The sequence below is a fragment of the Schistocerca serialis genome, chromosome 2, assembly GCF_023864345.2.
Source record: "Schistocerca serialis cubense isolate TAMUIC-IGC-003099 chromosome 2, iqSchSeri2.2, whole genome shotgun sequence".
NCBI lineage: Eukaryota > Metazoa > Arthropoda > Insecta > Orthoptera > Acrididae > Schistocerca > Schistocerca serialis.
Genome location: NC_064639.1, coordinates 797,478,288 through 797,493,136, shown reverse-complemented (window position 1 = coordinate 797,493,136; position 14,849 = coordinate 797,478,288). Strand labels below are relative to the sequence as shown.

General features: G+C 39.5%; 1 protein-coding gene across 2 annotated transcripts in view; it reads left to right on the top strand.

Annotated features, from left to right (window-relative positions):
• The window catches only part of LOC126458033 (uncharacterized), a 99,589-nt gene that overhangs the window by 78,695 nt on the left and 6,045 nt on the right, over positions 1-14,849 (top strand). The window contains exon 10 of one of the 2 annotated variants that reach the window (XM_050094823.1): positions 10,410-10,501. The exons of the other annotated variant lie outside the window; for it this stretch is intronic. Within the exon in view, the coding sequence (XP_049950780.1) occupies positions 10,410-10,501 (92 nt within the window). The remainder of the gene's footprint in view (positions 1-10,409; positions 10,502-14,849) is intronic. 2 annotated transcript variants of the gene reach the window in all.

Sequence of the window (14,849 nt, the reverse complement as noted above, 5' to 3'; positions counted from 1 at the left end):
TGAACCACATCATTCGCCAGGGCTTTGATTACCTATCCTGATGCCCTGAAATGAGGGACATGCTACCCTAGGTCTTTCCCCCCACCCCTCCTAAACTGGTGTTCTGTCACCCACACCATCTCCACATGATCTTAGTCCATTCCTCCCATCCCTATGCCTCTCCCAATCCCAACCTCTTGACACAAGAATCATATCTTTGTGGAACACCCAGGTGCAAGACCTGTCCAACCATCCACCCAGCACTTCCTATTCTAGTTCTGTCACAAGTTTATCCTACTCCATCAGTGGCCAGGCCATCTGTGAAAACAGCCCTGTCATATACAAGCTCTGCTGCAATCATTACACAGCTTTTAATATTAGTTTAATCACCAACCAGCTGTCCACCAGGATGTATGGCCACTGCCAAACTGTGACCAAGAGCGAGGTAGACCACCCTGTGGCACAACATGCAGCTGGACTTAACAGACTCGATTTTAATGTCTACTTCACTGTCTGAGCCATCTGGATCCTCCCATCCACTGCCAGCTTTCCTGTAAGTATTGCAGCCTCAACCTACAGTAATATACTGTCCCCAAAAACTTCCACCCATCACTTTCCACCCCATCTGTCCAAGCTCCTCCTCCCCATTCTTGTCTTCCACCCTCTTTTTTTTCCATCCTCTGCCAATGCTCCCGTTTATCTTTCCCCAGTTCTCTCAAATTTTGGCTCTGTTTCCCCAACTCCCTGCCCCACAACTTCCTTATACTGTGCCTGTAGACAGTCTAGTCCCTGCACACTCTGCCAGACAGCACTTCTGCCCCCCCCCCCCCCCTCCCCTCCACACACACACTACACTATTCTTTCCCTGCCCCTCCATATTGTTGACAGTTGTATTCTGGTCCGAGCTGCTGGAGTTAGTGGCCATGTTTGTGTGAGGTGTACTTGCTTGTGTGAATCAATAGTATGTGTTTATTTTTATCTTTCTGATGAAGGCTGTGGCCAAAAGCATTTGTGTAAGTGTCTATTAATTGTGCCTCTCAGCAGCTTAACATCTTTATAGTAAGTAGCAGTCTGTCTTTTCCTGCACTGCTGATATTCCAACCTGGGGTTTCTGTTGTTTAAAAATAAATTTAACGTAGTTATTACAACGCAAAATGGCCATGGTCAACTGAAACACAGTTGAGCAAATTCAGTTAGTTGCAAAACACAAACATTTCATTCACAGTATTGAGAACAATGGCTGGAACTGTTATTAACAGCAATTTCTTCAGAAAATGGCTATGATCCAAAATTACAAACAATTCAACAATTTCAGCAGAATACAGGGTGCAATTTTACTGAGAGGACAACTGTGACTAACTGACAGTATCAGTATAAAAATTGCAAATTTTCATTAAGCAAGGATGGTTGTGACTGACCAGTAGAAAAAGTTAAATATTTAAAAGGAAATATAACATAATAGTAAGCAAGCGGCTGTTACTGACCAACAGCTAAATAGCTCAAATGATATGAAGTGTACATTACTGAGAGACTGTCCTTGACTGACTGGCAGTTGAATCTGCAAATTTTATTAAGCAAGGATGGCCATAACTGACCATTAAAAAACAGTTAAATTAACCTTTAAAAGGAAAAGCAACATAACTCAAGCAAGTGGCCATTATTAATGAACAACTAACTAACTTACACAATACAAGATGAAATTTTACTGAGAGACATGGCAGTAACAGTATACCAATAAAGAAATTTTCGTTAAGCAAGGCTGGCCATGGCTGACCAGTAAAAACAGGACTATTACATTTAAATATAAAGCTTTTACACTTCTTGCAATGAGAATGGCCATAATAAATCAAGGGAGCCCAGAAACATTCAAAAGTCACAATTCTTCAAGAACACGGCCGTGAATTACCAAGGGAAAACAAATAGCATCACAGTTAAACACAAGGCTATGGATTCTGTTTAATCAAGGAACAGCAAACTTAATAATATAGAGCAAACTCAAGTAAAGGCATATGAGCTTTTCATACCGTTAATTACCCAATAGTACTAATACATGGCACGTCCCAACTTTCAGTCAGCTTACATACAGTGAATGACACAGTTTTAATCTAACCTTTTGTAGCTGCCAATGTCTCAGCACACTGTACAGTGTAATTTAATGGGGTGCCCAAATCACACATAAAACTATAACAGACACAGAAATGCAATTAGATACAGCATAAATTATGTCACATGATTGACACAAGGTTACCTTAAGGAATGACCCTCTGTGCACAACTGCATTTAACATAGAGTAGTTGTTGTGGTCTTCTGAGACTGGTTTGATGCAGCTCTCCATGCTAATATCCTGTGAAAGCTTCTTCATCTCCCAGTACCTACTGCAGCCTACATCCTTCTGAATCTGCTTAGTGTATTCATCTCTTGGTCTCCCTCTACGATTTTTACCCTCCACGCTGCTCTCCAATACTAAAATGGTGATCCCTCGATGTCTCAGAACATGTCCTACCAACCAATCCCTTCTTCTAGTCAAGTTGTGCCACAAGCTCCTCTTCTCTGCAATTCTATTCAATACCTCCTCATTAGTTATGTGATCTACCCATCTAATCTTCAGCATTCTTCTGTAGCACCACATTTCGAAAGCTTCTATTCTCTTCTTGTGTAAACTATTTATCTTGTACGTTTCACTTCCATACATGGCTACACTCCATACAAATACTTTCAGAAACGACCTTCTGACACTTAAATCTATACTCGATGTTAACAAATTTCTATTCTTCAGAAACGCTTTCCTTGCCATTGCCAGTCTACATTTTATATCCTCTATACTTCGACCATCATCAGTTATTTTGCTCCCCAAATAGCAAAACTCCTTTACTACTTTAAGTGTCTCATTTCCTAATCTAATTCCCACAGCATCTCCCGACTTAATTCGACTACATTCCATTATCTTCGATTTGCTTTTGTTGATATTCATCTTATATCCTCCTTTCAAGAAATTGTCCATTCCGTTCAACTGCTCTTCCAAGTCCTTTGCTGTCTCTGACAGAATTACAATGTCATCGGCAAACCTCAAAGTTCTTATTTCTTCTCCATGGATTTTAATACTTATTCCAAACTTGTCTTTAGTTTCCTTTATTGCTTGCTCAATATACAGATTGAATAACATCGGGGATAGGCTACAAACCTGTCTCACTCCCTTCCCAACCACTGCTTCCCTTTCATACCCCTTGACTCTTATAACAGCCATCTGCTTTCTGTGCAAATTGTAAATAGCCTTTCACTCCCTGTATTTTACCACTGCCACCTTCAGAATTTGAAATAGAGTATTCCATCAGCATTGTCAAAAGCTTTCTCTAAGTCTACAAATGCTAGAAACGTAGGTTTGCCTTTTCTTAATCTTTCTTCTACGATAAGTCGTAGGGTCAGTATTGCCTTACGTGTTCCAATGTTTCTACAGAATCCAAACTGATCTTCCCCGAGGTCGGCACCTATCAGTTTTTCCATTCGTCTGTAAAGAATTCGCGTTAGTATTTTGCAGCTGTGACTTATTAAACTGATAGTTTGGTAATTTTCACATTTGTCAACACATGCTTTCTTTGGGATTGTAATTATTATATTCTTCTTGAAGTCTGAGGGAATTTTGCCTGTCTCATACATCTTCCTCACTAGATGGTAGAGTTTTGTGAGGACTGGCTCTCCCAAGGCTGTCAGTAGTTCTGATGGAATGTTGTCTACTCCGGGGGCCTTTTTTCGACTCAGGTCTTTCAGTGCTCTGTCAAACTCTTCACGCAGTATCATATCTCCCGTTTTATCTTCATCTACATCCTCTTCCATTTCCATAATATTGTCCTCAAGTACATCGCCCTTGTAGAGACCCTCTATACCATATTTACTCGTATCTAAGTCGCACTTTTTTTCCGGTTTTTGTAATCCAAAAAACCGCCTGCGGCTTAGAATCGAGTGCAAAGCAAGCGGAAGTCCTGAAAAATGTTGGTAGGTCCCACCACAACTAACTTCTGCCGTCAAATATATGTAGCGCTACACAGGCATGCTTTGTAGGCACAAAGATAAATACTGGCGCCAAAACCTCTGCGTCAGTAAATAAATTTAAAAGAAAAGGTAGAAGACGAGCTTTTTTTTCTCCGCCCCGAGTTTCGACCACTGCATTTTCATACATTATCCAACGAAGTAAATACAAATTCCGTATTGTTCATCTTAGAATGTAGCAGAATTTCAATGTACTACAAAAATCCGACTGGCAAGATTGTTTGGGATGTTTATCAATATGGCCAACTGTACGTTCTGAATTTTTTCCTACCAGTGAGAAGAGATGGTTGCTAATAGGAACCTGATGAAATGTGAATCACATGCAGTATTCTCTTCACCATAAGAATAATACGAATATAAACATTTTGCCACGTATTCTTGCGTATTTGCTGCTATCTCATTTAAATCCTGTCTGCCTAATAAACTACGAAACTAGAGTGAGACAACAGCAAACGAGGAAGAGTATACGTATCGTGTCATGTTTATATTCGTATTATTCTTATGCGTAATAGTGATACAGACAGAAATGAAGCACAGCAACTGACTAGATTTTTAAATCTAAGATGACTCTAATTTCTATGCAGAATTTGATGTACTAAAGAAGCGGCCGCAAAGATTTTCAAACGGTGAAAAATTTTCGCCTAACTTTCGTTCAGAACATGTTCTGTCATACGCAGTGTATTATTTGGTTCTTGTTGATCATTATCAAAGAAAGCAGCAGTGTAAGTAACAACAAATAGCAGTCTCTTGCCATTGTTTCGCTAATGAGACGATTCCTCTCTCTTTTTTTAAAAAAATTGTAAGCGGCGGTAGCGCGCACAAAAGCAAGCCATCCCGCGAGCGGCGACAGGCCGTAAACACGCACTATCAGAATGCGACAAACAATGCATGACACAGTATAGTAATGCATTTTCAGCTTAGAGTGACGTAAACACCTATAACAATCAAGACGGCACTTATCAGATCAAAGGAAAATAAGCAATCGATTCAAACCAGACGAAGCACGTGAAAAAGGAAGGGTACCCGTATAAATACGGATGGAGCGCCTGACGCATAGCAATGGCTACCTGATAAAGCTTAACTGCTAAGCTTACGACTCGAACCAAACTACTGTAGCTGTATTGTCATTCATTCGACCTAAATTGTGTCTCATATTACAATGGACCAACTTTGTTTCGATTTGGAGGTGCGGCCAAAAACTTTTCTCTCCCCTTGAATTTCGAGTCTCATTTTTCAGGTGCGGCTTAGATTCGAGTAAATACAGTATACTCCTTCCACCTTTTTGCTTTCCCTTCTTTACTTAGAACTGGGTTGCCATCAAAGCTCTTGATATTCATGCAAGTGGTTCTCCTTTCTCCAAAGGTCTCTTTAATTTTCCTGTGGGCAGTATCTATCTTACCCCTCGTGAGATAAGCCTCTACATCCTTACATTTGTCCTCTAGCCATCCCTTCTTAGCCATTTTGCACTTCCTGTCGATATCATTTTTGAGACGTTTGTATTCCTTTTTACCTGCTTCGTTTACTGCATATTTATATTTTCTCCTTCTATCAATTAAATTCAATATTTCTTCTGTTACCCAAGGCTTTCTACTAGCCCTCGTCTTTTTACCTATTTGATCCTCTGCTGCCTTCTCTATTTCATCCCTCAAAGCTACCCATTCTTCTTCTACTGTATTTCTTTCCCCCATTCCTGTCAATTGTTCCCTTATGCTGTCCCTGAAACTCTGCACAACCTCTGGTTCTTTCAGTTTATCCAGGTCCCATCTCCTTAAATTCCCACCTTTTTGCAGTTTCTTCGGTTTTAATCTACAGTTCATAACCAATAGATTGTGGTCAGAGTCCACATTGGCCCCTGGAAATGTCTTACAATTTATAACCTGGTTCCTAAATCTCTGTCTTACCATTATATAATATATGTGATACCTTTTAGTATCTCCAGGGTTCTTCCATGTATACAACCTTCTTTCATGATTCTTGAACCAAGTGTTAGCTGTGATTAAGTTATGCTTCGCGTAAAATTCTATCAGGCAGCTTCCTCTTTCATTTCTTAGCCCCAATCCATATTCACCTACTATGTTTCCTTCTCTCACTTTTCGTACTCTCGAATTCCAGTCACCCATGACTATTAAATTTTCGTCTCCCTTCATTACCTGAATAATTTATTTTATCTCATCATACATTTCATCAATTTCTTTGTCATCTGCAGAGCTAGTTGGCATATAAACTTGTACTACTGTAGTAGGTGTGGGCTTCGTGTCTATCTTGGCCACAATAGTGTGTTCACTATGCTGTTTGTAGTAGCTTACCCGCATCCCTATTTTTTTATTCATTATTAAACCTACTCCTGCATTACCCCTATTTGATTTTATATTTATAACTATATTCACCTGACCAAAAGTCTTGTTCCTCCTGCCACCGAACTTCACTAATTCCCACTATATCTAACTTTAACCTATCCATTTCCCTTTTTAAATTTTCTAACCTACCTGCCCGATTAAGCGATCTGACATTCCACGCTCCGATTCGTAGAACGCCAGTTTTCTTTCTCCTGATAACGACATCCTCCTGAATAGTCCCCGCCCGGAGATCCGAATGGGGGACTATTTTACCTCCGGAATATTTTACCCAAGAGGATGCCATCATCATTTAATCACACAGTGAAGCTGCATGCCCTCGGGAAAAATTATGGCTGTAGTTTCCCCTTGCTTTCTGCCGTTCGCAGTACCAGAACAGCAAGGTCAATTTGGTTAGTGTTACAAGGCCAGATCAGTCAGTCATCCAGACTGTTGCCCCTGCAACTACTGAAAAGGCTGCTGCCCCTCTTCAGGAACCACACGTTTGTCTGGCCTCTCAACAGATACTCCTCCGTTGTGGTTGCACCTATGGTACGGCTATCTGTATCGTTGAGGCACACAAGCCTCCCCACCAACGGCAAGGTCCATGGTTCATGGGGGGACTCCGTGTCAAATCCTTGTCTTTCAAAATTTCAACAACTAACTCAAGTATTGGAAAACAGAGGAAGCACACATCTTCTTGCTCACCCCTAACAACCTAAAGCAGATCTGTAACTCTTAAGCACTGAGGAAGGTTACGGTGAGCTGGGCAAAAATCAAGGAACTCATTTATAAAGTTGGGGAATTCTTGACATAGGTCCACAGGCAATGTTTAATCAAAGCCAGGTTGCAGTTTCTATCATGACTTAGCTGCAACTCCACTGGTATGATCACAAGCCCTGCACCAACAGACTTCACGTAAGCTTTGGTTGACAGCAGCCACGTGTCTCTTCTTGTGCTATGCTGCCATTATGGGCTTGTAGACAACACATGATCCCAATACTGGCCTCTCACAGTGTAGTCTCATTGACATCGCCAGCAATCTCTCTCTCTCTCTCTCTCTCTCTCTCTCTCTCTCTCTCTCTCTCTCTCTCTCTCTCTCTCTCCCCCCCCCCCCCCTCCCCCTCTTTCCCCCCCTCTCTCTCTAACTCGATTGCAGTCTCCCTTCAGATCCCCACCATCCGCCATGGTCCGTGCCATCTAGCCTAGCACCGCATCTCAGTATCTTTGCATGTCCAAATTGACCACTGAGCAAAGTCGGTGGGCATGCATCAGTTGCTGTTCTTTAACACTGTACATTGAAAAAGTCTTAAGCTTTTCGTTTGCTGTAGCCACTTCATGATTTATCTTTATACATATTGACCAACTGATCAGTTTTGTTTACCATTTCATGAATATTTGATGCTTCCTTCATGATACATTGTTCGTGTTTGGCTTTTGTGACTTTTATAGTATAAAAAACTATCATTCTTGCCAAGCCAGTGTCACTGGCAGACGTAAAATACAGGGAGCGAAGGGCTATTTACAATTTGTACAGAAACCAGATGGCTGTTATAAGAGTCAACGGACATGAAAGGGAAGCAGTGGTTGGGCAGGAAGTGAGACAGGGTTGTAGCCTATCCCCGATGTTATTCAATCTGTATATTGAGCAAGCAATAAAGGAAACAAAAGAAAAATTTGGAGTAGGTATTAAAATCCATGGAGAAAAATAGAAACACTGAGGTTCGCCAATGCCATTGTAATTCTGTCAGAGACAGCAAAGGACCTAGAAGAGCAGTTGAACGGAATGGACAGTGTCTTGAAAGGAGGGTATGAGATGAACATCAACAAAACCAAAACGAGGATAATGGAATGTAGTCGAATTAAGTCGGGTGATGCTGAGGGAATTAGATTAGGAAATGAGATGCTTAAAGTAGTAAAGGAGTTTTGCTATTTGGGGAGCAAAATAACTGATGATAGTTGAAGTAGAGAGGATATAAAATGTAGACTGGCAATGGCAAGGAAAGCGTTTCTGAAGAAGAGAAATTTGTTAACATCGAGTATAGATTTAAGTGTCAGGAAGTCATTTCTGAAAGTATTTGTATGGAGTGTAGCCATGTATGGAAGTGAAACGTGGACAATAACTAGTTTGGACAAGAAGAGAATAGAAGCTTTCGAAATGTGGTGCTACAGAAGAGTGCTGAAGATTAGATGGGTAGATCATATAACTAATGAGGAGGTATTGAATAGGATTGGGGAGAAGAGAAGTTTGTGGCACAACTTGACTAGAAGAAGGGATCGGTTGGTAGGACCTGTTCTGAGGCATCAAGGGATCCCCAATTTAGTATTGGAGGGCAGCGTGGAGGGTAAAAATCGTAGAGGGAGACCAAGAGATGAATACACTAAACAGATACGGAAGGATTTAGGTTGCAGTAGGTACTGGGAGATGAAGAAGCTTGCACAGGATAGAGTAGCATGGAGAGCTGCATCAAACCAGTCTCAGGACTGAAGACCACAACAACAACAACAACAACAACATTGGTACTTTTTACTGGGCTTCACTCAGGAGAAACATACACTACCAGCACCAGATTATTAGGTGGCTACAAAGTCTCAAATGAAATGGCAATGATCAAAATGGATATAGTTATTAGCTGGAGCTGTGGTCACTAGCTGTTCAGAGTGGGGCATTTCACACATCGGCTACACCCTCCAATGAAACCTGCCCCTGTGGGCTGGTAGAAGAGGAGGTGGATCTGTTAGTTGCTACAGTCTCCATGTCTGTCCGCACTCTGCCACTGATGTAGAGAAAATTTTTTGTGAGCAATATGGAACTCTCATTTCTGAACAATGTTATACCAGTTGAGAAAACACAGTGAATTTCTATTAACAGTTTTCTCTAATGCCAACTGTGTGAGATACTGCTTGGCATGTGGATTTATTTTTATATGAAGGACTGAGTTTTATTCTTACTGAAGTTTACAGAAATCCTCCGTAAGATGAGCATAATGATTTAACATTTTCAGTGGCAATTTGCCAGGAAACTTTTACATTTTAGTGAAGTTGTGATGCAAGTGAGATTTTAAATTTCAATTTCAGACAAAATATTGTGGTTGTAAAAGACTTGGTCATCATGAAAGAGCCAGAAATATTTTCAGAATAGAGCCATTTTACTAAAGAAATTTGCTAGAATGTTTAGTAGAAAGTCTTTATACCTCCTTTGAAGGACTGCTGCGGCAAAGAAGTAACAGTTTCGGGCAAGACAATTGAAAGGAGCGTACAGTAGGAAGTCATATGGGGCACTGTTTGTTATTTTTAGTATTTGTTAAGTATCATTTACCAGCTGTATGTGCTGCCACTGTAGAATGAGAATGGGCAGTGAGTTTGTAGCTGGACAGTACTGTGCTGACAAGTTACAGGCAGAAAGGAAGCTGCAAACATCAAAAGCCTGGAGAATGGAACAAAAACTATTCCTTAACATCCTTTATCCAAAACTTTTTCATGTTATTTGGTACATGAAAAAGGTGAGTTTTTAGAGAAACAGAATCACAAAATAGTTTTTGTTCATTTCTCTGGCCTAGTGATGCTTGTAGCTCTCTTGCTGCCTGTAAGCTCACTAATGTTGAGCTACAAACTCAAAAAAACTCTTTTGTTATTCTGTTTCTTCATAACCTTGCCTTTTCTCGTGCATCACATTCATGAATATCTTTTAATCAAAAAGTAATCTTTACAAATTTGTAACATTAAAACTACATTGCACTTGTTATTCTATATTCATATTAATGTTAATCCAGATATGCACTGAGATGAGGTTTGAAGATTAGATGTGCTTCAATCTAGTACATTTCTTGTGAAAAAAATATAAATATTGTAAATAATAAAATCCCTGTGTGTCCTTTATTGACACTCACAAGTCGTAGATATTGAAGAAAATAAATATCTCACATATGACGAGCGTGCCATGTGAAATGGTTCTGCAGTTACATTTCTGTGACTGAAAAAATCGAGCCTGTCACTAGATTTAAAACATGTATCTTTTCTGGAAAATAAATGACTTCACTCTTTCTTTCACAGGGAAAAATCTTGCAGCACTGCAAAATCATTCACATGCCACATATTTTACAGTACTAATGAAGAACAAGTACAGACTATCTTAAGATGTATTGGTAAGCTTACATTTTTCAGTTTTACTTCTATAGCCATTAGCCGCATACTAGCTACTCAGACACTATGCATTTCCTGGACTGTAATAGGAAACCTCATCTGTTGTGCACAGTACACCAGTAGAATAACTTGGTGTCACCTTAATGTCAAGATGACAGTCATCTGGAACAGTACTTTGTGAAATCCTCATCCATAGCCTCCTCCTTAAGCCTTACTGATAATGAATGCTGAATATTGATCCAATTATCTTTTAACACTGCTCAATTTGGCCACTGTTAAAGTTTCTCTATGGAAAAAGCAATGTATGATTTCCAAAACTTGATTCTGGTTGAACTAAACAGGAAAAATTATCCTGAGAGCATTTTTTGTAATCTTTACTTTCAGTTGTGTACATTGTAAAACACGACCAAGGAAACTACAATGTTGCACCATTATATGCACTACCTTTATGTAGATGGAATCATATCTTAACTACAGAAAAGAGAGTGTCATATTAACAAATGATACCACAGGAGTAAAGCTAAATTTGCAGTAGGTAAACATTAAATATGGTGATATTCTTTCTGTAGCTTGAGGTCACAGTCATATAATACTGTTTAAATGAAAGCTCCACCATTTGACTGTATAGATTGTTTAGTCTATAGCCCGCGTCACGTGGGATGGCACTTCCGCACATAGAGCAGAGCGATAGGAAATTGTGGAGGGGATGAGTTCTGCGTATGCGTGGTGACAGAGAGTGGGCAAACAAGGTCCGTGTTGCCGAACTGTGTTGCTGCAGTCAACAGTCAGGCCCATTTGCCATCAATACATCATATTATATGTTTGGATCTATGTGGGAATTATACATTTTAAAATCAATTTCAATCAGACATCTACATGAGAGAAGTCTTACTCTTGTGGTTGTGTCCACTGCTCCATAGCAGTTGTCTGTGTGTCGTTGGTAGGAGAGAACAGCTGATGCAACTTTGTGAAGACGTCAAGTGTAATTTTTCTCAAAATGACAATTGTCTAACGACAGGATCATCAGAAATGGTTGCAGTAATTGCTGTTTATTGTGATTTGGATATACACACGAAAATAAACTTCCAACGCAAACCGAAAGCATTATATTTACTTGACAACTGCTTCTACTCCATACAATTTTTGTAAATGTGTATAATGCCTGTATAAGGCTGTGTTTCACTGACATTTAATGTAAATCAATGTGTGTAAAAAAGAAGAAATGGTAGCGAGGGCTAGTACAAGAGACTATCGTAAAAATTTTCAGTTTTGTTATATTTTCCAGTGTCAAGAGGCATTATGAGTTTGAATTAATTCATTCAACATTACGGTGGGAGAACGCATTTATGATCCATTGAACATGCAAACAATTAACCATCTTCTGTGAATAACTCAAAAGAATGCTGATGATAATGTTGAGAACCACCAGTATCTCAACAGGCAACCCCTCCCTTTCGTTTTAAGACATTTTACAATTTGTGCCTTGAAAATGGCTGGTGTTTACTTGCCGAAATATTGCAGTTTTTGGTGAATTTATATGGCCGCATTCTTATGAGTAATCAGAGCGTACAACACACTGGGAAAAGCTTAACTTCTCCTTAGGCAATGTGTTGAACATTATAGGGTGAATACTTCATAAGCTGTGTATTCCTAATCAATAGAACCTAGGAAGTTCTTATGTACTATGTATGCAGTTGACAAAAACATTTCAAACCATGAGTCTGTGAAACCAAGGAAGATTATTACTTTACTTTGTTTCAAAGTCTATGTCGTAATACCACCTGGTATCAAAGTTCACGTCCAAACCATCTGATTGTAAATTTAGGAGGGTAGATTCAAGGCTTTTATGCATCTTCGCCTCCCTGTCAAAGTCTTATTTCTCAAGCTTTTCAGTGAGCTGCCCACAGTGTACCCATGCTGAAGGCTGCTGCTGCCTGGTGCTTCATGCACAAGCATTTCAGCGTGTGTTATCTTGAATTTTTTTTTTTTTTTTTTCCACTTAGCTTGTAACCTGTCTGCAAATTAATTCTATTGGATTAAAATGACAGTGATATATGGGTAAATGCATGTTCACATGCAAAAAAGCCAAATTTGTACATTCTGTTGCGTGACTTTTATAAATTAACAAGCTGAAGGAGTTTAGGATGAATCTGGCTTATATTGCCTGGTATATTTTTATGTTCAGCCAGAGAACAACACCTTTCCTGGTATTCGCACTTGGTCTTTTCTCTGTAACAACTGAATGATAACTGACATGGTAATTACAATGATCGACTTCGAATCAAGGTATGGCAAGAATTGTTCAGTGAACCACTTCTTGAAAGCGACAGTGTTCATTTTTGAATGGTAGTCACTACTGATTTTCTTATACCTAAATACAAGTTTGCTCTCAGGAACCAAATCGGAAGAAGAGCCAGCATGCAGAATAAGTCTCGGAGAATCTTTTCCTGTGGGAACTTTAAAACCACCAGTACCATCACTCATTTTCCTGCAGGTATTCATCGAATGATTCTGATTCATTCATGTTTCATCAATGTAATATACTGTAGAGCTACCACCCCCTCTTGTATCGTGCATCTTTGTAAGGGTTGTGGTTCGTGCTGATTCTGTGTCACTTCTTTCAATTAAAAACTGTCTTCTTAAAACATTTGAAACCAATGTCTTTCAAAATTCTTTGCATTGATGAAGTGCTAATTTGAAGCCAATTTGCTCAGGCATAATTGTAAGAAATTTCTTTGATGACGGGTATTCCCTGCTCATATATATTTCATACATGGAGCACTTTAAAATATCTTAGTCAAAACCATCCATTTGTGTTACAGGTTTCTTGTGGTTTCGATGCTTTACAGGTGGCATAAAAACAAATTTTGCTGACGTTTCTGCAGCTCTGACACTTTTGTTTACTATTCTCTGTACAGTTCTCTTGCCAATACATGCTCCTGCAATTCATTCTTGAATCTTCGAAATCTCAAAAATAGAAGTCTCACTTTCAGATACACATTTTAAAAAATTATAAATGCGGGATGTAAACCACCTAGACTTCTTGTGAAGCATCTATGTATACACCTACACGATTACTCTGCAATTCACAATTAAGTGCCTGGCAGAAGGGGGGGGGGGGGGGGGGGGAATCAACTAACTCTCTTCAGTAGTTCATTATGCCTTGTTGGTGTGTTGTTTACTCCATGGCTCTCAGATTCAGGCACTTGCTGCACCATAGTACAAATGACTCCCAGACAGTTGTAATATCGTTTTTAGTGGTCCCCATCTCACCAGCTCTACCACTGCTCCACATTCACTACATACAAGAAAGGAAAACACACAGTGTCCCTTTCGCACTACATTTATCCTTATTCATTTACATACGAGCATCTCTTGTTGACGGCTTTCCAATAGTGTGTTGGGATGTTTACAGATATCCCAAAACACTATAAAGGGTGATGTACTTGAAGGCAATATTATGGAAATGGAAGAGGACATAGAGGGAGATGAGATGGGAGATATGATACTGCATGAAGAATTTGACAGAGCAGTGAAAGGCCTTAGTCTAAACAAGGCCTCAGGAGTAGACAATATTCCGATAGAACTACTGATACCCTTAGGAGAGCCAGCCATGACAAAACTCTTCCATCTGGTGAGCAAGATGTATAATATGAGTGAAATACCCTTAGACTTCAAGAAAAATATAATAATTCCAATCCCAAAGAAAGCAGGTGTTGACAGGTGTGACAATTACCGAACTATCAGTTTAATAAGTCACAATATCAAAGTACTAACACGAATTCTTTACAGACGAATGGAAAAACTGGTAGAAGCTGACCTCAGGGAAGATCAGTTTGTATTCTGTAGAAATGTTGGACCACACGAGACAATACTGACCCTATGACTTATCTTAGAAGATAGGGTAAGGAAAGGTAAACCTATGTTTCTAGCATTTGTAGACTTACAGAAAGTTTTTGACAGTGTTGACTGGAATACTCTCTTTCAAATTCTGAAGGTGGCAAGGGCAAATATAGGGAGTGAGAGGCTATTTACAATTTGTATAGAAAAAAGATGGCAGTTATAAGAGTCGAGGAGCACAAAAGGGAAGCAGTGGTTGAGGAAGGAGTGAGACAGGATTGTAGCCTATCCCCAATGTTATTCAGTCTGTATATTGAGCAAGCAGTAAAGAAAATAAAAGAAAAATTTGAAATAGGAATTAAAATCAAGGGAGAAGAAATAAAAACTTTGAGGTTCGCCGATGACATTGTAATTCTGTCAGAGACAGCAAAGGACTTAGAAGAAAAGGTGAATGAAATGGACAGTGATGAAATGGACAGTGTCTTGAAAGAAGAAAATAAGATGAATGTC